Source organism: Ursus arctos, unplaced genomic scaffold (assembly GCF_023065955.2).
Source record: "Ursus arctos isolate Adak ecotype North America unplaced genomic scaffold, UrsArc2.0 scaffold_14, whole genome shotgun sequence".
NCBI classification, from domain to species: domain Eukaryota; kingdom Metazoa; phylum Chordata; class Mammalia; order Carnivora; family Ursidae; genus Ursus; species Ursus arctos.
In genome coordinates this window covers 6,611,993-6,637,086 of record NW_026622808.1, presented here as the reverse complement: position 1 = coordinate 6,637,086, position 25,094 = coordinate 6,611,993, and the positions used below count along the sequence as shown (strand labels likewise).

Genomic DNA, 25,094 nt, shown 5'->3' with positions numbered 1-25,094 from the left:
CCTAAAACTCTTTCCCTTCATAAAACCTATTAATAATTTGCAGAAAGAATACTCCATAGAATATGCCTTGGGAAGCACACATTAACGCAGCCTAAGATCATATTACGCTTCTTAGTGTCCAAATCACCCCACAACTCACACTGAGCTTTCTTAAAGTTGACCAGATCTCCATATTTTCCACACGTACCACTTGTCCCCTCTTGAGCTTAGAAATAATCAAAACTTGTATTTAAATGTATCATGTTGTCCCTGCGCTCACCTGGTTAGGTCTAGTGCCAAATTTTTTTCCTGGTACTATCCTGGGTCTACCTCTGAAAATATTTACAGTCCGCCCCGACCTACGTGACAGCCTCCTGGATGTTTGGGCAGCATTTTTGCTTAAAGATTTATTTCTTTACTTCAGAGAGAGAGAGAGAGAGAGCACAAGCGGGAGGCACAGAGGGAGAGAGAGAGGATCCCAAGCAGACTCCGCACTGAGCACAGAGCCCTATGCAGGGCTCAGTCTCACGACCATAAGATCAGGACCTGAGCCGAAACCAGGAGCTGGATGCCCAGCTGACTGCACCACCCAGCTGTGCCTTAGACAGCATTTTTAAGTAACTTAGTCGGCTCTTTACTCGTACGAACACCCTGAAATTTCTCCACTTACCATTTTTCTATGCCCCGGTGCTCAGTACTCTCACATCTCAGATGCCCCTCTGAGCATTGTAGAATTTGCCAATTCATGTATTCATCGTTAGCTCTGCAAATGAGCCTTGACTGTCTTCTCCCGTTGGTCTGAGCTGGCGTTTAGAGTACCAGGACTCAGCCTTTGAAATAGAGGTTCCTCTGGGGGGTCTGTATCCTAAGAACACATTCTTTTGATCATAGACCCAGATATAATTAACACTGCCATCATCCTTCCCCAACAACATTTGAAGCGCCAGCAGGAAGTACCTTTGGTTGCATTGAATCTTAGTAGTAAAGAAAAGTTAGCAAGTTTCTGCCAAGGAAGTGATACAGTCCTGTTTTCACTGGTAAAATCTTAAAGTTCTCCGAGAAGTGGCCCTTGTGTGATGTGGTGTCGCTATTAAGAAATCTTTGAATCACCAGGCGGGTTGATTTTCTCTCTCCCTCCTGAATAGCCTGGCTCTGATCATAACATCGGAGACATGTTGTTTTGGTCATCAAAGAGTCTTTGTAGAGCAGGCTTTTCAGAACTGTGCTTTAGTCATTCCTCTGCTAGGTCATTAGTGCAGATTCACTTCCAGCAGGACCAATTCCCAGTATGTTAGCCCATTTTCAAACTGGGTAAATGGATTCCCACATCACTTACGTGCCTTTTGCAGCCAGCAACAACGGCTCTCTTGCCTTGCATTAAATCTTATCCAGGTGTCTGGACATTTACTGTTCGTGTGTGGCAAAGCCAGAATAGTTTAAAGGCTTTCTATGGCCCTAAAATCACCTTCAAAGTATGATAACTCTTTGATATTTAACTCTTTCCATTTTATTCTTGTAAACCACGCAGCAGTCCTGGTTTCTCTGTAGATGAGAATATCATCCTCACTTCCCCTCCTTTAGATTTGATGAATCTTGTCCCTTGGGCTTGCAAAGCTAACCTTACAGTTGTGACTCATGCCTGGTAAATAGCATGCAGGTTACCTCCTTCCCAGGTGCCTCTCCCAGTCAGAACTTTGGAAGGAAAAAAATGGCGGGCGGGGTGGGGGGGACAGTTGCTTATACTCGTATAAATTCCTGCTTCGGCTCTAGAAAGCATGTTCTTTCTTGGACTTACTTCCTCTACACCTTTCTTCCTTTTGAAGTCTCCAGGATTTGGGTTTTGATAAGTAGGTAGTTCCTTTCTAAATTAAGAAAACGATTAGCTGCCTCTTTGATACTCAGAGGGTCCATTAGTAGTTTATAAAGAGACATAGACACGCTATCTTTTAAATTAATTGAGTCGTACTAGGTTTTTATTAAACATGGTAAGGTGCGCCCTGTGGGCAAGGATTAACACACAATCAGCTCATGTCTTTATGAAAATTTCATACTTAGGGGGCTCTACTCTGAACATTTTCAGATTATCAGGACCCTCATGAACAAACCAGTCACCTAAGGATGGCTCGTGGTGCATTTTTTTTAGAAACCAAGTTCTCTGGGCTGAGCCTGTGAAGCTGGGGCTGGAAGCTTCCAGTGTGCTGTCTCACAGGAAAGAGGAAAGGATGTTTTATGATGCTGCTGTGGATTGGGAGACAAGACCTGTTGGAACGGATGTGGGAGAGATGAAGGGATTGGGGCATGGGCCCCTTCACCCAGCAGTGGTGAAAGAGCCCCTGCTTAGGAAATCTGTCCATGCGTCCCCATCTGCTCCTCTGCCCAGACATGGCCTCCTACTGTGCATACGGGAAGGGTACCTCCCACCTTCCATTTCCCATCCTCAGCCCACGAGGAAAAACAAACATCACTCATGACTTCATGGAACTGGTAAATGAATGTTAAACGTCTACTTTATAAGAGCTTCTCAGGAGAAAGGAAGTGTTGGAAGCAGCACTGATACTTAATTTGCAGGAAGTGTCCAGAGAGAAAAACAAATGAGGGGTCTTCACCCTGTATGGAACCAGAATTCAGTAAAGGGGGTCCTTACACCTGTGTTCCACCACCAGGATATCGATGAGACTGTGGAGCAGACCCGAAGCCTGAACATGTATTGCCATTTTGCCAGTGGTATTGGTGAACCCAAGTACATGCCCGTACAGTCGTGGGAACTTTTGACCCAGACCCTGGTGGAAGCCCTGGAGAACCACAACGAAGTCAACACAGTGATGGACCTGGTTCTCTTTGAGGACGCCATGCAACATGTGTAAGTGTGTTTCTGTACCTGCCTTTCCTCAATTGTCTCTTCTTCCCAACATCAGACGTCTCATTTGGGCGTTTGAGGACACTTGGATCAAACCCGGAAATAGCTAGGCTTCTGCCATGGAGGTCAAGATGGTGGCTGATAGAGCAGCCGCCGCAGCATCTGCCACTAGGGGGCAGCAGGATGCTGAACTCAGGCAGAACTGATCTATTTCCTTGTCTGTCATTTACCATCCCTAGGCACGACCACAGTGCCACCAAGGGAAATTTTGAGATCATAAGAGAGGCATCAGAACAGCTCAGGCCCTGCCTCCCCACCCCATACGAGTCTGAGGGCCAACTTTAAAATAATGATATGGAAGATTTTTGCTTAAATGCTCACATATTTCAAAAATTAAATACCCTCGTAAGCGTTGCTGTCAATTCACTGAACGTGGTCACCATGCCTCCCAGATGACGTACACTCACACCAAATGCTGTCCCTCTCCTTCTCTTTACATTCCCCAACTGAGTCTCATCCCGCCTTCCAAAATCTTTCCACCCTGTCCCCTGGTACCCCTCAGTAGCAACACCCACTTCATCTTCAACTTCTCTGAACTTCCCCTCATTGATGATTCTAAGTGAAATCTCACTGACCCCCGAGTTGAGGAAAGCTCCTTTTTTCTCCCTCATTCTAGGCCCTAGAGAGAGCTAAGGACCCTCCTCTCTCCCACTGCATTTCAATGGCCCATTGAAACCATTTCTCCCTTTATCCTTCCCAAACCCCAATTCTTTGAAAGCACAAGTAACTAGACTTTCATACTTATTACTTCACCTTGTTACTGACATCCAGTTCCTCCCCAACATTGACCAACGCCCCGGGTGCTTGGGCCAACTTCCTTCCTCGACCGCATCGTTCTTCACGGCCCGCATCTGTGTATCACCTGGCCTTTCCATTCCTTGGCCTCCCTAGCTCCAGTGGTCATTTCTTCCATCACCCCTCAGCCACTCACTCACATGTTCCCACCCCAGAACTTCTGTCATCAGCGATGAACCCATCTGCACAATCTCCGTTTCAAACAGCCCACTCTCTGAGCAGTACCTCCTACCCTTCCACTCACCTGCTCTGGCTTTTGTTCCAGGGAATTCTTTCTTGACCCAGTTTTATTGAGGTATAATTAGCATCTCACATTGCATTAGTTTAAGGTGTACAACATTGGGGTCTGACATACGTGTGTAATACAGAACGATTACCACAATAATATGAACAGTCGTTCGCAAGTTACAATCTCGTTTCCTTGTGATGAGGACTTTTAAGATCTGTTCTCTTGGCGTCTCGCAAATATACAATATGGCATTGTTGACTCTGGTTGTGTTATACTTCACCTCCCCAGAACTCATTTATCTTATACCTGGGATTTTGTGCCTTTTTGACCAGCTTCCCCTAATTCCTCACCCCCACCCCCCTACTTCTGGCAGCCGCGGATTTGATCTCTTCTGTTTCTGTGTGTGTGTTTGTTATGTGGTTTTGTGTTGTTTTGTTTCGTTTTGGATTCCGCATAGAAGTAAGATCATATGGTATTCGTCTTTCTGTCTGACGTCTCTCACTGCAAGGTCCTTCCATGTTGCCCCAAATAAAAAGATTCCAGTTATTCTTCAACTTCATCAAGACTTCATTTCATGGCGCCAACCACTTCCTCAGACTCCTTAGCCCCTCTGCCCACCATTTCTTTACTGTCCTCAACCACTGTAAACTCCATCATCCTGGTACAAGCTCCCCTAACTTTCCTGGCATAGGGTCCCCGTGACAAAACCCCATTCTTGGTGAACCCCCCCAGTCTTATTCCGTACCTGTCCCCAAGCACCTGCAGACTGTTGCCAAAATACCACCACCATTTGGGCTTGGTGTTTCAGATTTTCAGCCACACATACCACATGGGCCCTTGGCCTTGCAGGAAGTGCAAGGTCAGACTCCACTACCGGGAAGTTTGTTCTCTTGCCCCCCCCTGTGCTGATTGCATCCCACATTTTTCTTCTCAAGCTTCTAGCATCCCTCCCCTCTCTGCTCCCGGTTAATGAGCATATCCCTTCCTTCACTGAGCTCATAAAGCAGCCAGAAGAGAATTCTCTCATTTCCGCCCACCATCAAATCTAACAGCCCACCTGCGTCCCACCCACAAATCGTGCCTTCTCTACTATTTCAGTAAATGAACATCCCTGTTCCTGCCGAAGGCCAGTGCTTCCGTGTGCGTCCTGGATCCCATCTCTTAGCACCTCCGTAGTGACTAGACCTCTTCCTGAAATTAAATTATTCCTTCTCGCTCCTGCCTCCCTCCTTCTCCTCCTCCCTTTTCCCCTCTTGTGCCATCATCGTTACTTCAGTAATTTCTGGATCATATGCATCTACATACAAACATGCCACATTATCATTATCAACAATCATAAGCTGTTCCTTCACCCTTCCATCTCCTTCCATCTCCTATGCCTTTTTTTTTTTTTTTTTTTTGGCTCCTGTTTACAACAAAACTCATCAAAATGGTTGTCTATACTTGTCTTGCTTTCTCACTTCTCATTCTCTTCTTGATCCATTTCTTACCAGTTGAACAAAGAAGCTCTTATCCAGTCACCACAGATTCCCCTCTTGCTAAAGTCAGTTGTCGCTGCTGGGTCCTCACCCTACGTAACTTGACTGTCCTGCTGCGTTTGTCATGATTAATCACTCTATTTGTTTACATCCACCCACCCATCCATCCACCCATTCATCCATCCACCCATCCATCCATCCATCCATCCATCCATCCATCCATCCATCCATCCACTCACCCACCCATCCATCCATTCACTGACCCACATATCCACCCATCGACCCACCCACTCATCCATCCATTCACTGAGCCACCCATCCATCCATCCATCCATCCATCCATCCATCCATCCACCCATCCATCCACCCATCCATTCACCCATCCATTCACCCACCCATCCATCCATCCACCCATCCATCCATCCACCCATCCACCCACTCACCCACCCACCCATCCACCCAATCACCATCCCACGCACCCACACACCCACCCACCCATCCATCCATCCCACATGTATCTATGGATTAGGCGTACTATGAGTGCAAGGATCTTTTTTTTACTCACTGCCAGATCTTTAATACCTAGGACAATGTCCGGAACATAGCAGGTACTCAACAAGAATTCTTAGCATCTCATTTAGGTTAAGTGACGTAGAGGAAGGGGGATACAGAGTGCTGGTGGGGGTGGAGAGGGTGTTGATCGCAATTTTAATAAGGCGGTCAGGAAGACCTCTCTGGAAAGGCAGCATTTGATGTGCTGTGTAGGAGCCACCCTGAACTTGGAAGTCACCGTAGGCCTGGTGCATAGAGCTTTGCATACATCACTTCATCTAGTCTTCACAAAAACCCTGAGAAGAGTGAGGTGGGATCTTATCCCTGTATGTACACACGAGGAGGCTACAACCCAGAGGGATGGGAGGAGCTGCCTAGCGCCGCGCACCCCGGAAACCAAGAAGCCGAAGCTTACACCGTCGCACTGTGACTCCAGCACATTCGTTCTCGGCCGTCACACTGTGGGGCTTCCTCGTCTGCGCTTCTGTCTCTCCCGATCCAGCGTGAGCTCCTTGTGTGCAGACTCGGTCTGGCCCCCCGCTGAATCCCCAAAACCTTGGACACTGTCTGGTGCGTAGTCGGGCCTGGACCAGGGTTTTGGGACATCCGTTCACAAGCCTCAGGAAAGTTCAGTGAATATCTTCCCCTCCTCTTTCACAGCTCTCAGAGCCTGTGTCCCAGTCTTGGAATTGAGACAAATGTCTGTCCTTTTCAGGGCAAATTGAATTTGGGAGAAGAGCAAGTGATTCGGTCAACGCGGTTTCCAACACGGGTGATCAGACTAATACTGTTTTCAGGAAAAAATAAGGCTATGAAAACTAGCTTTTCTCCTGAGGCTCCTGAACAGGCTCTGAAGATTTCCAGAGAGAAGCCTGAGCCGTATTAGCAATGGCAGAATAACTGGAATCATGAACTACCTCGAGGCAGGCAGTTCTCAAGATTAAAGTATATTTGGACGTATAGTTTCATGAACATTTGTTGAAAAATTTTCAATGTCCCGCGACATGGCCTTTGCACTGCCCTCCCCTCCCCGGGGCTCCTCGGCCCCCTGCTGCCTCTACCAGCCACAGAGAGCAGCAGCGCCCCCTTGTGCCAGAGAATGGAATGCCAACCAACAGTGAGCAACACTGATAACCTCAGAGTGACAGAAGGTTCGTGGCCTCACGTCACTCCGTGCTGCCCGAGGCAGAGGGGTTTGGGCTCTCCCCCGGAAGGTCCCGACTTCTGATGCCCAAGGTGGGAGCAGGGCGAGGCAGAGCAGGACAGAGGCTCTCACAGTCCCCCGGGAACCCTCAGGGCTGGTGGGGGGGCAAGGGTAAGGGTGTCTGTTCATAGGTGCGACGACGCCTACGCACATTTTGATGTTTTCATCTGGCTCTTTGTTCTTACTGCTTGAGCTCTTACCAGTCTCTCTGGTCTGATTCCCCAACACCTTCCCCAAGCTCTGCTGCTAATGCTTCCTGCTGCTTCTATGCCGAATCCGACCACTTCACGCCACGTAGTAATTACAATCACAGATTGTAGAGACGGAGCCAGACCCACATTCAAATCCTGGTTCTGCCACTAATTGGCTGCGGTGTTCTGCAAAGCACCCTGAACTTCCCCGAGCCTCAGTTTCCTCCTCTGGGAAGTGAGGGTGGTGAGAATGTCTATGTCGTGGGGTTGCTGCTCCGTGTGTCCGGTGCGTTGTGCTTCACAAGCAGTCCGTGGGTGCTAGGCTCTTTCTTGGTGCTCTTGTGTGCGTAACGGTACCATTGTGCTCTCCCACTGCCTCTTCACCGTTACAGCCATTCCTGATCTGCATTTCCTTAAAGCCTCACACCAAGTCTTTTCCGCTGCTTGTGGCATAATCTCTATCTTTCCCTGGGTTTATTGGCTCCCACAGAGATTGTTCTGCCTCTTGTTCTTTCTCTTAGCATCACTTAACGAAAAAGGAACTTTGGCTGTACTTGTCTTGTGCCCCTTCTTTTGTGTATCTTATCCGTTCTCTAGGGCGTGCGTGTGTGTGTGTGTGTGCATGCATATGGGATCTGTGTGTGTGCATACGTGTGCGCATGTATGCATGTGTGTGTGTGCGCGTGCAGGTTTCAATAAGCCCGCTTCCTCCAGCTGTGCTGTGGCACATCTTTAGCTTTTGTTTTTAATCTCGCAGAAATTCCGTAATGGGCTTAACTTAGACTGTGCTGGTTTTCTCGCCCAGGAGCCCTTCAGAATATTGATCTTCTTTTTTAAATGTTGTAATTTGAATGCACAGTCCTTTGCCCTCGTCAGAGGTTGTTAATGAATCCCCAGCTGGAGTCTAATGCTGACAGTTGCAGACTGAGCCATTCTTCTCTGGAAACTTCAGGACTAATGATGCATTTCCCATTTAGATATTGAATAGCAGGGACCACGCTAAGCTGGAATTCAGGCCTTCCAGAAGAGAGGGGGTGAGGGGCGGCCCAGAGAACCCAGGTGGACTTCTCCACAGAGAGGGCCTGGATATCTTGGCCCCTCAGTTTCTCTCTGATCCTTGGAGTCAGGCGCCCTCTCATATGGTCACGAATGAGTCCTTGCTCCTCGCAGAACGTGTGACTGCGCACATCCCCCCAGACATGATGCTGACTGTAAGGGGTGTGTTGTGTTTCAATTTAACCAAAATGGATTGAAACCTTCAATGTGCGAGGACTATAGAGGGTACAAAATGAGTATACACTCTGTTCCGATGCCTCAGAACTAGGATTTAATAAGGGGCCAGAGAATTGTAAATCTGTCTGATACAAGACAGAGTCAAAGTATCACAATTAAATAATGATAAAGGGGAAAAGCAAAATCGTGAAAGAACTAAATGTAGGTCAATAAATAACTCCTAAATACTTGGGGGAATTAATTTTCCTACAAAAAGTTAGTGACTTACAGTTTTAAATCCAGAAAGCTAAAATTTTCTGCACATCCAAAAGTGCCTTAAAACGGAAAGGTAAAATTGACAAATTGGACAGATGTGTCACTTCATACCTAAATGGGACTTACAAATCTAGAGCTCTTCAATTAAGAAGTGGGCACTCGGGGCACCTGGCTGGCTCAGTCAGAGGGGCGTGTGATTCTTGATCCTGGGGTTGTGAGTTCAAGCCCCACATTGAGCAAAGCGATTACTTAAACTTTAAGAAGAAGAAGTGGGCCATGGACAAGAAAGGAAATTCACAAAACAAAAGGTATATAATGATTAATAAGGAAAATGTTTAATTCCCTAGATATCAGAGGAATAAAAATTTAAATCATAGTTTCAACCATTAAATCGGCAAAGATTTTAAAAAATACATGTAAGACCCATGTCAACAAGAGTGGGGGCCAGACTCTTCCCACCTGCTGGTAGGTGGGCATTGGCATTGTTGGCTTACCTGCCCTCCTGCTGGGGTTTTCTTCTCAGTAGCAAACACATCCCACAGCAGAGAGGAGGCAACGAGAACCCACAAACATCTAGTTTATTGATGCTGATTATGACCCCGCCATCAGTATTTGCCAGAAATGTGCGGTAGTAAGAAAACTCAAGCCACAGAAGGTCGACAGGAGCCCTGTAACCTCATACATGTTCATGTTTTATTGATGTGTCAAATCCCACTTATCAAAACTCTCCTGACTCCCCCCACCCTCTAGACTGGGATTAGCTAGATCCGAGTTGCTGCACCCCCGATGACCCTTACTCAATGTGAACATGGTATTTGCCATTGTAATATCATTAACACAAGATAGAGACACGGGATTGTAGCCTATGCCATTCAAGCTCGGATGTACGCTCTGCTCTGTTTGGTCAGACCGCGCGCTCGTTCAAGTCCAAGGTCACCAACACCTGTCGTCTTGTCCTCCTTTTATCCATTTCCCAAGTTTTCTGACGTCACACATTTTAATGAAACTCACCTAATCTAACATATTCTTACCCTTCAAAAGAGTACATCCACCTTTTGATCAGCTCTACCCAAGCAGACGACAGATTGGTGCCACTGTTCTGGGAGACAGCTTTTCAGAATGTATCAAAAGCCATAAAAATTGTCTTACTGTTTGACTCGGCGATTTTTCTTTTAGGAATCTATCCTGTGGACACGATGAGAGATAGAAACAGAAAATATTTGCATCGCGTTATTTATGACTGGAAAATGTTGGAAACAACCTAAATATCCGATACTAGGCTATCGCAGACAAGGAATTTATTCTGTTGTTTCACCATTAAAAGTACGGCAGGGGGAGGAGGGGTCCTCTGCAGGATGTGGTCTAAGCCCAGGGCCTGGGAATCTTTCATCATTGCTGGGAGGAAATATGGGTACTGAGAGAGGTGAGTAGAGCTCAAAGGAGAAGAATCCAGAAGCCAAGCAAGTGGGTGTGTTGTAGGTTGACACCAAGAATCCACATTCATTACAAAGGCATCAAGAAGGCTCCCTGTTATTCTGCTAACTTTACTTTTACTTCTCTCTTTAGTGGAACAAAGTTCTGTTCCTGCTTGTCCTTTAGCCTCCCTTGGATTTTTTTTCCTACAAGTAGGTGAGGGTGAGTGCGGTGGGCGGCATGGCAGAGTCCGGCTCAGCTGGGGAGGGGAGGGAGGGTGAGTCCGGGTTCCCTCCAGTCCTGCCTAGCTGCCAGGAGCTCTTCCTCCACCAGAGCTCACCAGGGGCTTTGGCTTAAAGCAAAAAGCAGGAGTGACTTCCATCCTTTTGGGCAAGAAGGTGAGGCCAGGTTTGGGGATAGTGTAACTCATGTTTCCTGCAGCTCAGCCCATCACAGGCCTCCAAAGGAGGTCCCAGTGCTCGCTCGGACCATGGTGCAGGCTCCTCACAGAGGAAAGTCTGATCCAAGCCACGTGCCTCTGCTCCTTCCCCGCAGCTGCCACATCAACCGCATCTTGGAGTCCCCCCGGGGAAACGCGCTGCTGGTCGGCGTGGGTGGCAGCGGCAAGCAGAGCCTGACAAGGCTCGCGGCGTTCATCAGCTCCATGGATGTATTCCAGATCACGCTGCGGAAAGGCTACCAGGTCCCGGACTTCAAGGTGAGAGCCCACCCCTCTCCAACCACCCACGACTCCCTGTCACCCTTCCTTAGCTCTTCGCTCACCTTGCTCAGAACCTCCCCGTCAGCCACTGGCCAGTCCCTTCTTTGCTTCTGGGCTGGGGACACGAGGGGCTCCTTTCTCATTAGACTCAGGTCTGCGTTTGTAAAACCTTAGCTGCTTCAGCTCCATCCGGGTAACCTCGGCTCTCACCGGATCGGAGGCACCTCTCTGTCAAATTTAGCACACAGCTCTCTAGCAGCTCTAGTAAACTTCAAAGGAATTCTGAAAGTCTGCGCAAGCTCTGTATGAAATTCGTATTTTGAAAGACCGTTCCAGTACCCATCCGGTGTTGGGAGCTTCGGTGACATTTCCTGATCGCAGACATTAAGCCCTCAGCAGCCGTGCTACGTGCTCTGAGACGTGGGGAAGGCATTTAAACAACCTTCAGAGGTCACTTTGCCTACAGTAGAGGCAGGGTCGGGAGTCCTGATGTCATTTCCACCAGGTTGCTGCCCTTGCCGTCCCTGGGAGAATTCCAGCCAGCCTGGGGCCATGCCTCCCCACCTGCCTTCACAGTCTCCCAGCCAGTGGTGCTCCCTGCTGCTCTGAAACCACAGCTCAGCCTCTCCAGTCTAAGGTCATACACCAGGTTCATGTTAGACCAATCTTCAGTGGTTCCAGAAAAAGAGGAAACAAGTTAGTGCATATGAGAAGAACACATTTACAGAACGATCTAAAACATTGGTTCTCAACCTTGGCCATGTATTGGAATCCCCTTCAAATACTGTTGATGCCTGCATCCCACCCTCCAGAAATTCTGGCTTAACTAGTCTGGGGAATGGCCTGGGCATCAAGACTTTTCAAAGCATCCCTGCAGATGGTTCCAATGAGAGTTGAGAAATGTTGTCTTAGCTAATTCTGTAAGTGCATAAGGTTAAGAACGGTTGATATTAAAGGAAGTTCACTAACTTTAAAGGGGAATGATATACAGGACACGAAAGGGGCTTTGTCATCAGGAAATGCGTGAGGCTCTTAGAAAATGAGCTTTGAGTGGTGCGAGCGAGAAGAGCAAGATCAGGGATTGACAGCTGAGCTTTGTGAGAGGGATACAGAGATTGAACCAAGATTGATTAAGCTGAAAAAATTCAGGGCTTGGCATCCTAGCCCAAAACTTCATCCACCTGCAGTTTTGAATGGGTATGATTTCCTGCCAGATGATCGTGTGTGTGTGCGTGCGTGCGTGCATGTGTGCGTGTGTGTGCTCTAGTATATTTTATTCCAACACAGGCTTTTGCTGGAGCGAGTCATGAGAACACAAGACCCTGCTAGCATAAGATATATTCATCACCCGGGTCGGTAGCCCCAAGTACATGACGCTTCTGTCAAGGCCAAGAGCAATTGCTTGCCTTCTGGGACAGGTCATTCACTTGGTTGATGATATAAGTAACACAGATAAACAGGGACTATCTCTGTCCCTTTGGAAAGCTGTTACCTCTTTGCACAAAGGAGGAGCTCCAGAAACTAGTGTAGGAACCACACTGGTTGTCTGAATTAAAGATCATCACTGTTTAAGTTTACTTGTTCACCTCTATTGGCATTGAGGCCTGGGAATGAGACCTATTTCCCTACTTGTCGGTACAAGATAGCACTCCTTCCTAGTTCCCATTGCTGTTTCACTTTATTTCCCATTAAAGTAGGTAAGGAAATGGTCCCATTTTTAAAGAGTTGGTTGGAGACCTCTTTCAATAAGGTCATCTTCCCAAAGATCTCTAATACTGATCGTTTCCACAGATGGACCTGGCCGGTTTGTGCCTGAAAGCCGGAGTGAAGAATCTCAACACTGTGTTTCTCATGACCGACGCCCAGGTGGCTGATGAGAAGTTCCTTGTGCTCATCAATGATCTCTTGGCATCTGGTAAGAAACTCTTGGCTCTTGAGTATAAATTCCACCTGGCGTCAGAGTCATCCCAAGGTGCTCCAAGGTCCCGAGAGCTAGGTCATAGAAACGAGGCAGAAAACTGACAGAGTAGAGGACTGGTTCGTTAAGATCCTTTTAGGGTTAGTGCTTTGCCTCTTCCTGGCTCCTTTCATTGCAAAACAGACAGTAATCTTGGGGCTCTCTGACTCTAACTAGATCTGATTATTGGAAGAAGAACACGTTAAGGGTCTGTTGATCTGCAGAGCCCAGAGAGAAGGTGCTATTCCCTCCCCATAGTCAAGACAGAGAGAGATCAGGACGTGTGCAGTATTTCAGCTAGATTAGACATTGGCAAGAAGTAGACATACACAGAGAATTTGCACACACAAAACAACGCAATAGGGCAAGATTGCTAATTTAATGAAAGATTGAGAACCTGATGCGAGCACAGTAGAAGCAACAAGGGATGTAGAATATCTCTAAAATGGTTTCCTTGGTTTCCAAAAAAAACTCGACAGAGGCTGTCAACCATCCCGTGACACTGTCCGTGCAAGATAGGACTTCATTGGAAAGTTCAGTTGTGATACTTTACTATCCTTATTTATTTAGGAATTCAGGAATTATGTCAACCATTCTGGGTAAAAAAAATTATCACACGTATATATATATACATAACCCAAGATATATATAAATGTATATACCCAAGAATACAAGACAATTACACATTTGTAGAAATGGGAGGTGTGTATTTTCTCATCTATATTCATTTAACATGGAATATGCTTTCCTGGCTCTTAAACCAAATTTGGCATCTGCAAAACTACCTCTTCATCTGGGTTAAGAAAACAGTCAGTGCATAGATGTTCCAGAACAAAATTTCTGCCTCCAGCTTTTCAGCATTTCAGAAAACCCTGGTATTCACCACCCACCCCCTGGCCGTCTGGCTGAATACGCTTTAGTTTATGAAATCCAGAACCATGGTCACAGTATATCTCTCCATAGTCTGTCCCATGTCGTATATAATATATTCCAGGGTGCTTTGTACCGTGCAATCCTTAGGAATCATCGTCTACTTCAAATTTTGCTCACTTGTACCCCAGGCGATTTCGCTATCACCCGTGAAGAGCCACTGGTCCCTGGTCCTGATCATGTACTAACAGGCTCTGTGTGCAACCTTTGGATGGCTTCTGATGAGGGCCAGAGTCCCAGGTTCCTTACTGTGCTGTCTCTAAGCATCACACTGATTTCTACCATAAAATTACCTTATATACAGAAGTTTGCCTTCCTAGCTCCATTCCTTTTCTCCTCCAATCCAATCCATTTTCCCCATTCTAAATACTGTCTTAACATCCCACCATCTTCTTCAACAGTATTTTACCTACAATGTTGCCTCACCTTTCATTATTTTACTTAATAATGAGAGTGGGGCCAACGGCACTCCCACCCTGTATCCCAAAGTCTAATTTCTGCCTTTGGCTCGGGTCATGATCCCAGGATCCTGGGATCGAGCCTGGTGTTGGGCTTTCTGCGCAGTGGGGAGCCTGCTTCTCCCTGTCCCTCTCCCTCTGCCTGACACTCCACCTGCTTGTTTTCTCTCTTTCTTCTCCAGTGGTTTCTAACTGAATGCAGGAGAAGATCCAAGAAAACACCCTGCCTTTGACCTACTCTATGATCTAGCAATTCCTAACTCCCTGAGATAACACACTGTACTTGACTTCCTTGACATCCTTATTCACACGATTCCTTTTGAACTTCATGCCCTTCTCCTCCTTTGTCTGGATTAATTCTACCCATATTACGAGACTCATCTTGAGCATTCTCTCTCTAGGAAATCTTCACTGATCCACTGTCACCCCTAAGAGTGAGAAACATCACTCCACGTTTCTAGAGCACTCCGTGGCTGCACACACCACCATTGCACTGAAACAGCATTGTAAATTTATGAAAGGCAGACACTATATTATCCGTTGTCGGTTAATCTTTTTGTTATTAAATAATGTAGGGATACAAAAGGAAGAGGGTTTAAGTACCTACTGCCCAGTTTAGAAAATAAAACAGTGCTGATAGAATTATAACCCTCTCTCATTCATACTGTCAGCGTTGACACGTCTCTGGTCCCATAATTAGTATTGAGGAGGAATTTGTTGAACTAAGGTGCGTGATATCATGAGAACGACGTGCTGTCTTGCGTATTTAATATCACTGTTGCACACGTGTTTTGAGATGGCTTTCGGGCGTGCAAGAGAGAGGTGCATAGGTACCGAGACAGCCACCACACTCCCCTGCTTTCTCCCCCTTGAGATCAGAGAAATGTTCTGGGACAATGGTAGGCCTAGATGGGGCCAGAGCCCTAAGGCAGTGTGACACTAACCAGCTCTTGGAGGACCCAACCCTTAGCCTCGTCTGTTTTATCATCAAGCTCTAACTGACAGAACCATCTGAAACAATCAGGATCTCCTCCCCTAGAGGCAGTTTCGGCCTCTGGAAGTCCCGCAGGAGCACAGAGAAGAGGATGATTAGTCTCACTTGCAAAGTATTGGGACACGGTAATGCTGGCACACATTGGAAGCAGAAATCGTGTTTTCCGAATTTTGGCCTCAGGAGGAAATTTACAGATATTTAAATAGGCTCTGCCTCTGTTCACATCACCCAGTCCCCTTGGGCAGTTCAGCTCCCTGCTTTCCACGTGACTCCCCACGTCACGCAGTAAGTGACGGGGATATTGTCAGGAGAAATTGGAGGAACAGACCTGAAGGTGCAGACTTGGCTCCCGAATCGGAGGCTCTCTGTTCCACCTGGGGACCTTCTTCTTAAGGGCTCTTGGGACCTAGGGGCAGACAGCAGTATCCTAAGAGCACAGAGACAGTCTCCAAATGGCCCGGTACTTTCAGCATCTTGGTGCTAAATAAACCAGGTCAGCATGCTTTTCTTTCTTTTTTTTTTTTTTCTATCAAGGGTCAGAAAGTGAATATTTTCAGTTTGGTAGAGCAGACAGTCTCTGTCATAGCTGTTCCATAGCTGTTGTCATACTGGGAAAACAGCCACAGACGATACATAAATGATTGCAGTGACCAATAAAACTTTATTTATGGACAATAAAATTTGAATGTCCTGTAATTTTCATGAGTCATTAAGTATTATTATTTTAATTTTTTTCAACCATTAAAAATTGCAAGAAGCACTCTTAGCTTGCAGGCCACACACACACAAGCAGCAGGCCAGATCCGCCTGTAGACCATAGTTGGGCTTCTCCATCTCCAGCGCGTTACACATAAACACCAAAAGAACTGGGGCACCTGGGTGGTTAAGCATCTGCCTTCGGCTCAGGTCATAATCTCAGGGACTGGGGATCGAGCCCTGCATCAGGCTCGAGTCTGCTTCACCCTCTGTCCTTCCCCCTGGTCATTCTCTCTCTCTTATCCTCTCTCTCTCTCTCAAATAAATAAAATCTTAAAAAAAAAAAAAAAAGAACCTAAGTCCCCCATATTTCAAATAATGGAAAGGCGAAGAATACAGACTTGTTATTACAAATATTCTAAGACCAAGGAGAATGGAAGTCTATTCACGGGAGGGCTCTTACATGGTAATAGAGAAGGGAATGCTGATTATCAAGACGTGAGGAAGGAATACAGACCGGCACAGGTGGTCAGCTCCTGAGGCTGGATGAGTATGGGTCCCGTCAATTCCCTCTGAGTGTTGCTCTTTTTTAAAACTTCCCTGAACTCCTTAATTCTCAACACATGCTAAATACCATTTCATTTTCTTTGAGGAGTTTCTTCCGACCTCTGTTTTTATCAAACGAGGGAGAACGGGGTTGTTGCATTACTAAGACCTTGGTTTTGACAAGTTACAGCTCAGAGTGTTTTCTATGCGTGCTCCCGAAATATCTTAATGAACGGGAGTTAAATCGAGTTTGTCCCATTAAGGGAAGAAAGTAAATGATTGCTTTCATGATCATCCATTTTTTCATTTTGACCTTTGAAATGATTAAGTCTAATCAGTATAAAGTCCTCACTGAACTCCTGGCTGGGTTCGTGTGGTCAGACTATGGAGGCCAGAAATTCATTGAAAGTTGGCATGACTTTCCCGCAGATAAAGTAGTTCAAGGAAGCGCAGCAGCGTCACTAACAGATAAAGTCAGAATGCCCATCACTCTGATTAGTTACAGATCATTTGCCAAACCACCCACCTTTGGGGACTTCCTCCAAGTACGCAAGGAGGTGACATGGGTAGGGTGGCCCCAGTGGCATCTTCGACCTCCAGTCTACGATGCTCACATTTCTGCGATGGTTCTGGAGGAAAGAAGAAGCACGTGGGCATTGGAGAACTTTACAGGGGAGCTCGTATGTAGTTCCAGGTCCCGATAGCCTCAGGTCTCACCTGAAGCCTTGTTGTGGAAATGGGGAAGAGCTTTCCTGAGGCCCATAGAATATCCCGGGGTGAACCATGCTTGCTTTTATGTCACATCCAGTGTTTTCAGGATTTTGGAAGCTATACTCGTGCTTCCTTTATTCTTTACCCCCCTCAGCGTTCTCTCTCTTGTTGAGAAGACCTTGCTGTGTAGTGTGATCGTCGCAACTGTCCTTTTCCCCACAGCCCATCTCCATGTCTTTATAAGTTTCTCCTCTTCCTACAAGATGACCATCCCTCCTCCCCAAGGCCAACTCCTCCATCTGAGCCGGGAGCCCACCCCACCCCCGGCCCCTGATTCAGAACTCTGCTCTGTCCGTTCTCTTTTCCCAATTTCTGGCTCTCCTTCACAGTTTTCATGCTCTCACCACCCACATTGACCTTCTTCCCTTTACATTTTTCTGTATTTCTTCACGAACTCTTCTGGACACGCAGAAAGCAATAAAACGCCCATGCAGTTACCAATGATGGTACAAAGTAGAAAGTTCCAGTGTGGGGGTTCTTTACAACAGGTGCCAAGATGTAGATTGCCCTTTTGTCTGGTATGTGCATTTCAACTTTATAAAAAGTGCCAAGCTGCTCTCCACGCTAGTTGTACACGTTTCCTTTCTGACCAGTAGTGCTTGGATACCTGTTTCCTCCTAACCTCGCCAGCACCCAGTTTCCCTGACATACTGGTTTTTGCCAGTGGGCGTGAAATGAAATCTCATTGTTTTCTTTCCCTTTTTACTTGTGACCTTGAGCATCTTTTCGAGGCTTTACTGGCCAGGCCTCTTCTGTGAGTTGCCTTTCTATGTAGTTTGTCCTTTTGCTCTGGGGTTTTGGGTCTTTTTCTTATGGATTTGTAAGAATTCCTTTTATATTCTGGACGCTACCCATTTGTTCATTATATGGGGCATAAGTAACCTTTGAAGTCTGCGTCTGACTTGTGTCATGCCGATTTAGTTTAAACGCTGTAAAACTTAACAGTTCTTTTTAATGCTCTGTGCTGTTTCAGAAATTTTGTTCTATCCAACATGGTAAAAATTATGTCCTGCATTTTGTTTTTAAATCATTACTGTTTGGGGGCACCTGGGTGGCTCAGTCGGTTGGGTGTCTGACTCTTGGATTCCGCTCGGGTCGTGATCTCATGGGTCATGGGATCAAGCCCCATGTCAGGCTCTGTGCTCAGTGGGGAGTCTGCTTGGAATTCTCTCCCTCTACCCCTCCCCCCAACTCACACTCTTTCTCTCTCTGTCTCTCTTTCTCAAATAGATGGATAAATCTTTAAAAAGTAATTACTGTTTGACTTTTCCTGTATGTCTTTAATCCACCTAAAATTTACTTTTTAAAGATTTATTTATTTATTTGAGACAGAGAGAGGGCAGAGGGCAAGGGAGAGAGAGAGAATCTCAAGCAGACTCCCCACTGAGCCAGAGCCCAACTCGGGACTCGATCTCATGACCCTGATAAGATCATGACCTGAGCCAAAATCTAGAGTCTGACACTTAACCAACTGAGCCACCCTGGTGCCCCTAAAATTTATTTTTATATGGCATTCTAATTTTAAGTTTTAACCTTAATACTGAATTATCCTAACATCACTTACCGATGAATCCATCTTGTGGCCGCAACCGATTTTGAATATCAATTTCCCGTTTACAAGTGGGTCCATTTCTAAGGTGTTGCCCTCGGTGTTCTATTTATTTGGCCCATACCAATTTCACGTTGTTTTAATCAACATAGTTTTATAAGGAGACTTGATTTCTGGTAGGGCAGATCCTTCCCTCTGCTGCTGCTTCAGAAATGTCAGGGCACTTGTTTGCCCTTTGTTCTTCTGTATACATTTTAGAGTACGCTCTAAATCAGGAGGATCAAGAAAGAACTCCATTTGATTTTTTTAATTGGAATTGTATCTTTATGATGGGGGTAATACTGAGTCATCCTCCCATGAGCACAATTTCTCTTTCCATTTATGTCGGGCTTTGTTTATACCCTTCAGTAGTGTGTTACAGTTCTTACACCAAGATCTTGCACATCTTTTCATATATTACTACCTGCCTTATAGTTTTTGTTGGTATCCTAAATAACGCTTAAAGTAACATCTTTTGCAGGGACCAGGGGAGAGGGGCACCTGGCATGCTCACTCAGTAGACTGTACGACTCCTGATCTCAGGGTTGTGAGTTCGAGCCCCATGTTGGGTACAGAGATTACTTAAAAATAATAAAATCTTTAAAACGAGATTTTAAAAAGTAAAGGCACTTTTCTTGGCTTGAGTACAGAGAGGCCCTTTTATTTTCCAGTGTTGATTTGTGGCCAGCAAGCTTGTTGTTGAACGTGCTTGTGAGTCCTGATGATTTATGTAAATATTCTCTTTGATTTTCTATGTAGAAAATTAGATTTCGAACAATAATAATTTTCTTATTGCCTTAAGTATTCTTACACGTTTTCTTTTTCTTGATTTTTTGCGTAGTCTAGGACCTCCTATAAGACATTGAATAGGAACCATGATGTCAGTCATGCTTGTCTTAGTCCTGATTTGAAAGAATATTCTAGTATTTCGCCATTTGGTACAATGTTTGGTTTGGGTGTGTGATAGATATCTCTTATAGGTTAAGAGATATCTTATTTACTCCTAGTTTGCTAACAGTATTTGGAAATCTTGTGCATCTTTATAATGGTAATGTTGTATTACTACTTTAATCTATCAATGTAGTGGATTATTTTCATAGATTTTCAAGACTTAGCTATCATTGCATTTCCAGGACAAATGCTACTTGGTCATCATATATTTATTTTTATATATTTAGTTGGGATTTTTTAAAAGATTTATCCATCATATACTCCCTCACTAATACAGGATTTTATTTAACTTTAAAAACTTTGCCAATCTTGTAAAAATAATAGACCTAGTTTTAAAGTACATTTCTATTGCTACAAGTGAGGTTGACTGTTTATATGTTTGCCAATCTCGTTTGTACAAATAAAAATGTAAACATAGTATTGATGTACATTTCTGTTACTACAAGTGAGATAAAGCATTTGTTTATCTATTCAAGAGATATTTGTATTTCCTGTACCATGAGCTCTTTTTTTGTATCTGTCACCACATCTTACCAATTGCATTATTAACTTTTCCTTTATTTGTGGAGACTTTCTTTGGATATTGAGGAGATTAGCTATTTAACTATAATGAGTGGAAATATTTATTTTCTTTTTTTTACCTTTTTAAAATTTTTTGGATGAGAACATTTAAGTTCTATCTCTTAGCAAATTTCAATTATACAGTACAGTGTTATCAGCTATAATCACCATGTTATATATTAGAGCCTAAGACCTTATTCATCTTATAACCAAAAGTTTGTGCCCTTTTATCATATTCTGTTTCCTTCAACCCCCAACCCCCAGCAACCACTTTCTACTCTGTTTCTATTAGTTTGACTGGTTTTTTGTTTTTTGGTTTTCTTGGGTTTTTTTTTTTGGGTTTTTTTTTGTTTTTTTTTTTTTTTTAGATCTCACACGTAAGTGATACCGTGAAGTGATTTTCTTTCTCTGTGGCTTATTTCACATAGCATAATGTCCTCTGGGTTTACCAAGTTATTGCAAATGACAGGATTTCCTTTTTGTAAAGCCTGGGTAATATTCCTATACATATCACATTTGTTTGATCCATTCATCTGCCTGTGGACACTTAGGTTGTTTTCATATCTTGGCTATTGCAAATAATGCTGCAATGAACAGAGGAGTATGGATCTTTCTAAGATCTGTTGTGTGTGTGTGTGTGTGTGTTTTTTTCTTTCAAATATATACCCAGAAGTAGGATTGCTGGATCACATGGTACTTATTCTATTTTTAATTTCTTTAGGAACCTCCATACTGTTTTCCATAGTGGCTATACCAGTTTACATTTCCACCAACAGTGCACAGGGGTTTCCTTTTCTCTACATCGCATCAACACTTATTTAAATCTCTTGTCTTTTTGATAATAGCCATCTTACCAGGTGTGAGATGATATCTCATTGTGATCTTCATTTGCATTTCCCTGATAATTAATTACGTTGAGCACCTTTTCCGGTACCTGTTGGCCGTTTGTATGTCGTCTTTGGGAGACATTTTAATTGGTTCTTTGGTTTTGCTCTTATTATACTTTGCCTATGTTTTCACCATGCCATTTTTCTATTTTTTCTATGATTTTTTTTATTTTTACATAAAATGTGTCAGTTTATAGGTACCAAATTTATCTTTCTTTTAAAATATACCAATTTTGAGTTACACTTAGGAAGACCTTCCCCACTCAGAGGTTATAAAAGTACTTCCCTCGTTTCTTCTGCCATTCTTATGGTTTTATTTTTTATAGTTAAGTATTGATCCACTGGGAATTTATCCTAGTGTGCAATGGAATATAAGGATCCAACCATAGTTTTTTTTTCCCCAGATTCCAGTTCTCCTAATACCATGTTTTGAATGTTCATTTTTCCCCATCGATTTTTAAGATGTCATACGTATCAAATACTAGATTCCCTGAAACCATTCTTGCTCTCTTCCTTTCTCCTCTAGTAGAAAGGGATAGCTCATTCTTCACTGATATATGGATTTACCTGTATTTTTCTCATGGCCCTTTTCAGTTGTGGTCTTATAGGTATTTTACATCTGTCTTATTTCTCCTACTAAATATTAAGCTCCTCAGGAGCAAAATGTTTACTAACAGTAGTTAGTAAATAAATGCTTTAAGCAAAAGAAGTAAAGAGAGTTGAAAGCTCTTGTGCTACAGGCTGCTGGCCCAGGACAAAAGGGTGCCATGTACCCTGTTCTGTTCTTTAAAGGATCATCCCTCCCCCCACCCTGGGTTTGGAGTAGATATGGTGTCTGTCCAATTCCACCAGCAAGAGTGGTGGGACATGGCCAAAAAAAATCACAGGCCCTGCGTCCCAAGGTTGGATAACCTCTCATGTCCGATCGTATCATGCAGAGAGATATCAAAGCCTCCCATCTGTGTTCCATTTCTCCCAGGAGAGATCCCAGACCTCTACTCTGACGATGAAGTTGAAAACATCATAAACAGTGTGAGGAATGAGGTCAAGAGCCAAGGTCTAGTTGACAACAGGGAGAACTGCTGGAAGTTCTTTATAAATCGGGTCCGACGACAACTGAAGGTATAGAAGGATTTACTGCCCAGGGTAGGCAGACCAGAGATGGTTCATGAGAGCCTCTGCTGACATTTTGGACATAGCTCCTTATTGATTATACTGGGAGTGGGCAGGGAGGGTGAAGTACCCTTCTTCCCCTGAGCAATTTTGCAAGGCTGCCCTTCTCATCTGCTTCGAGGGCGGTAGCCTCCCTCTTGCCTCATGCGGTCCCAGCATTCTTAATTTCTTGGCTAGAAGCCTGGCTAGTATTGGCAGATTTTTTTTTCTCCCTCTGTTGGATGTGTTTCCCAACTTTCTGGGAAATAACGAACCCAAAACCATATCTGTCTCTCTATGAATATCTCCCCGATGCCTTCTTGGTTCTCTCCGCCCTTCTGATTGCTCAGGTGACTCTCTGTTTTTCCCCTGTGGGGAGCAAGCTGAGAGTCCGCAGCAGGAAGTTCCCAGCCATCGTGAACTGCACAGCCATCGACTGGTTCCACGAGTGGCCTCGGCAGGCATTGGAGTCCGTCAGCCTCCGCTTCTTGCAGAACACAGAAGGCATCGAGGTGAGAGGGTAAAGGAGACACTCCTCAAGGTCGTCTCCACCTCGGGTACAAGGAGGTCCATGTCCAGAGTTTCATGGTTCAAGTTCAGGCTTGGATAGAGTTGTCGGAGCAAATCTTTCCATGTGGTGAGGCCGTGCGTGGGGTGGGCCATCACCTCCAGTCTTCACGTCCAGACAGTCTCTTTACTTCCCACTCTTCGATTTCAGCCCACGGTCAAGCAGTCGATCAGCAAGTTCATGGCTTTTGTCCACACGAGCGTCAACCAGATGTCTCAGACTTACCTGAGCAACGAGCAGCGCTACAACTACACAACCCCCAGGTCGTTCCTGGGGTTCATCAGACTCTACCAGAGCTTGCTGCGCAGAAACGGAAAAGAGCTCAAGTCCAAAATGGAGCGTCTCGAGAACGGGCTGCTGAAGCTGCACAGCACCTCTGCCCAGGTCGGTGACGATCTTGCGTCGCTCCTGCCTTCGGGGCGCTGAGAGGGAGTGGTGGGAGCGCCCCATTCCACGGGACTGGAGGGATCACCGTCCAGGCCTGAGAATCATGTATGGTTTTTCCAGAGGCCTCGGTGTCACCTGAAACTGTTCCAAGAGTTAAGGCTGAGCTCTCCCTGCAGAAGGGGACACTGTCAGCTTCGGGTCTGGTCTGCTCCCACGTACCGATGGTGGAATCCTCCGGAGCACCTCTCCGCTCTTGCTTGTTACCCGTCTCTTCCTCTTCTCCTACCTTCCTTTCCTCTCCAGTCGGCTTCCCTTCCATCTTCAAAACCAAAAGAGATGAATAGTTGGGAGAGATGGTTGCAGAGCTATGTGAATTTTTCTTTTATTTCTTTGTATTATCTGTCAAAACACCATCGGAACCTGATTTCTTAATCCTGTCTCATTTTTTGCATTTCTTCATGTATTCCTAAATGGTTGGCCGTCAAAAGAAGGCCCTTGTTGTTCTTTCCTCGTAATATTTTTCTACTTACTCTTCCAAAGGGAACAAGTTTATTTCAATTTCCTGTTCTTTCCTTGAGAACTGGGGGACACTTCTAGCACCTTCTCTGCCCCTGCTCATGCCCATCAGACGTTGCCGGTCCCTTGATGGTCCCCTTCTGTGCTCTGTTTGCCCACAGCAGAGCCAGCCTCTCATGAAGGCGGTGTGGTTTTCCTGCATTTGCACCATTGAACTCAAGTTGTGATTAACTTAACTCTTGGGCACCCCACGTTCCTGTAGATATGTAAGCCTTTCGCTTTGTCGTCATTTCAGAGCTTAGCCTTTGGCATAACTGTTGAATTTGCTTCTTCTGACTTGTCCTGTCTCCCCAGTTGGGTTTCTTGAGTCATAGATACAATATGTCTAGAGGATTTCAGTTCACTTAGTGGGACGCAACAAGCCCTTGCAGTCTGTTCACATAGCATCTCTTCTGCTCGGGCTATTTTTCTTTTGCTTTCTGGTTCTGTTCGTCTGGCCTGGCCTCTCCTGCAGCAGCAATGATTTGCCGGATGGCTTCTCTCTGCCCTGTGTCTATTATGTCCTCACTCATTGATCTCATCCTTTTGGCTTTTTTCCCTCTACATTCTAGGAGAGCTTTCCAAGTTTCTCTTCAACAATTCTAATTCAGTAGTGGGTAATATTGCTTCTGCTTCTTATGTTTCCAGTGAAGACTTTAATTATGCTATTACATTTTTAATATCCTAACAGCCCTTCCTCACCTCACCCTTTTCCCCTTCCAACACATCCTGTTGCTTTTTTATTTCAGCCTGTTTGCCTGCAGCCATGTCACAGACACCATCCTACCGATGATGGCAGACAGATTCCTCGATGTTTCTTCTAGATCCGATAATGCGCCATTTTCAGACCTGTGTTCCTCTTCTTAGTTTCCTAGATGTTTTTTCCTCCCTTGTTCTGTATTTCTATAAAGACCCCTTTTCTCCTTTTTCTTTATTTACGCTCAAGCACAGCGAGATCTGTTCAGACTCGGTGTCTGTCCACATGTGACATGTGACAATTGTCCATGACTCTCCTCTGTGTCCATTTTGCCGTGACCACACCCCTTCCTAGAGCTACAGTTGAGGCCAGATCGAGGGAGACAGATCCCAGCCAAGGCCCTAGCTGTCCACCTGGAGTGTTACCTTT

The 25,094-nt window shown here is 45.2% G+C and overlaps 1 protein-coding gene across 1 annotated transcript in view; it reads left to right on the top strand.

Moving 5' to 3' along the window:
• The window catches only part of DNAH9 (dynein axonemal heavy chain 9), a 303,991-nt gene that overhangs the window by 162,114 nt on the left and 116,783 nt on the right, over nt 1-25,094 (top strand). The window contains 6 exon segments of the mRNA XM_057311241.1: nt 2,643-2,839; nt 10,802-10,964; nt 12,759-12,882; nt 22,286-22,428; nt 22,809-22,970; nt 23,177-23,410. Coding sequence (XP_057167224.1) covers nt 2,643-2,839; nt 10,802-10,964; nt 12,759-12,882; nt 22,286-22,428; nt 22,809-22,970; nt 23,177-23,410 — 1,023 coding nt within the window.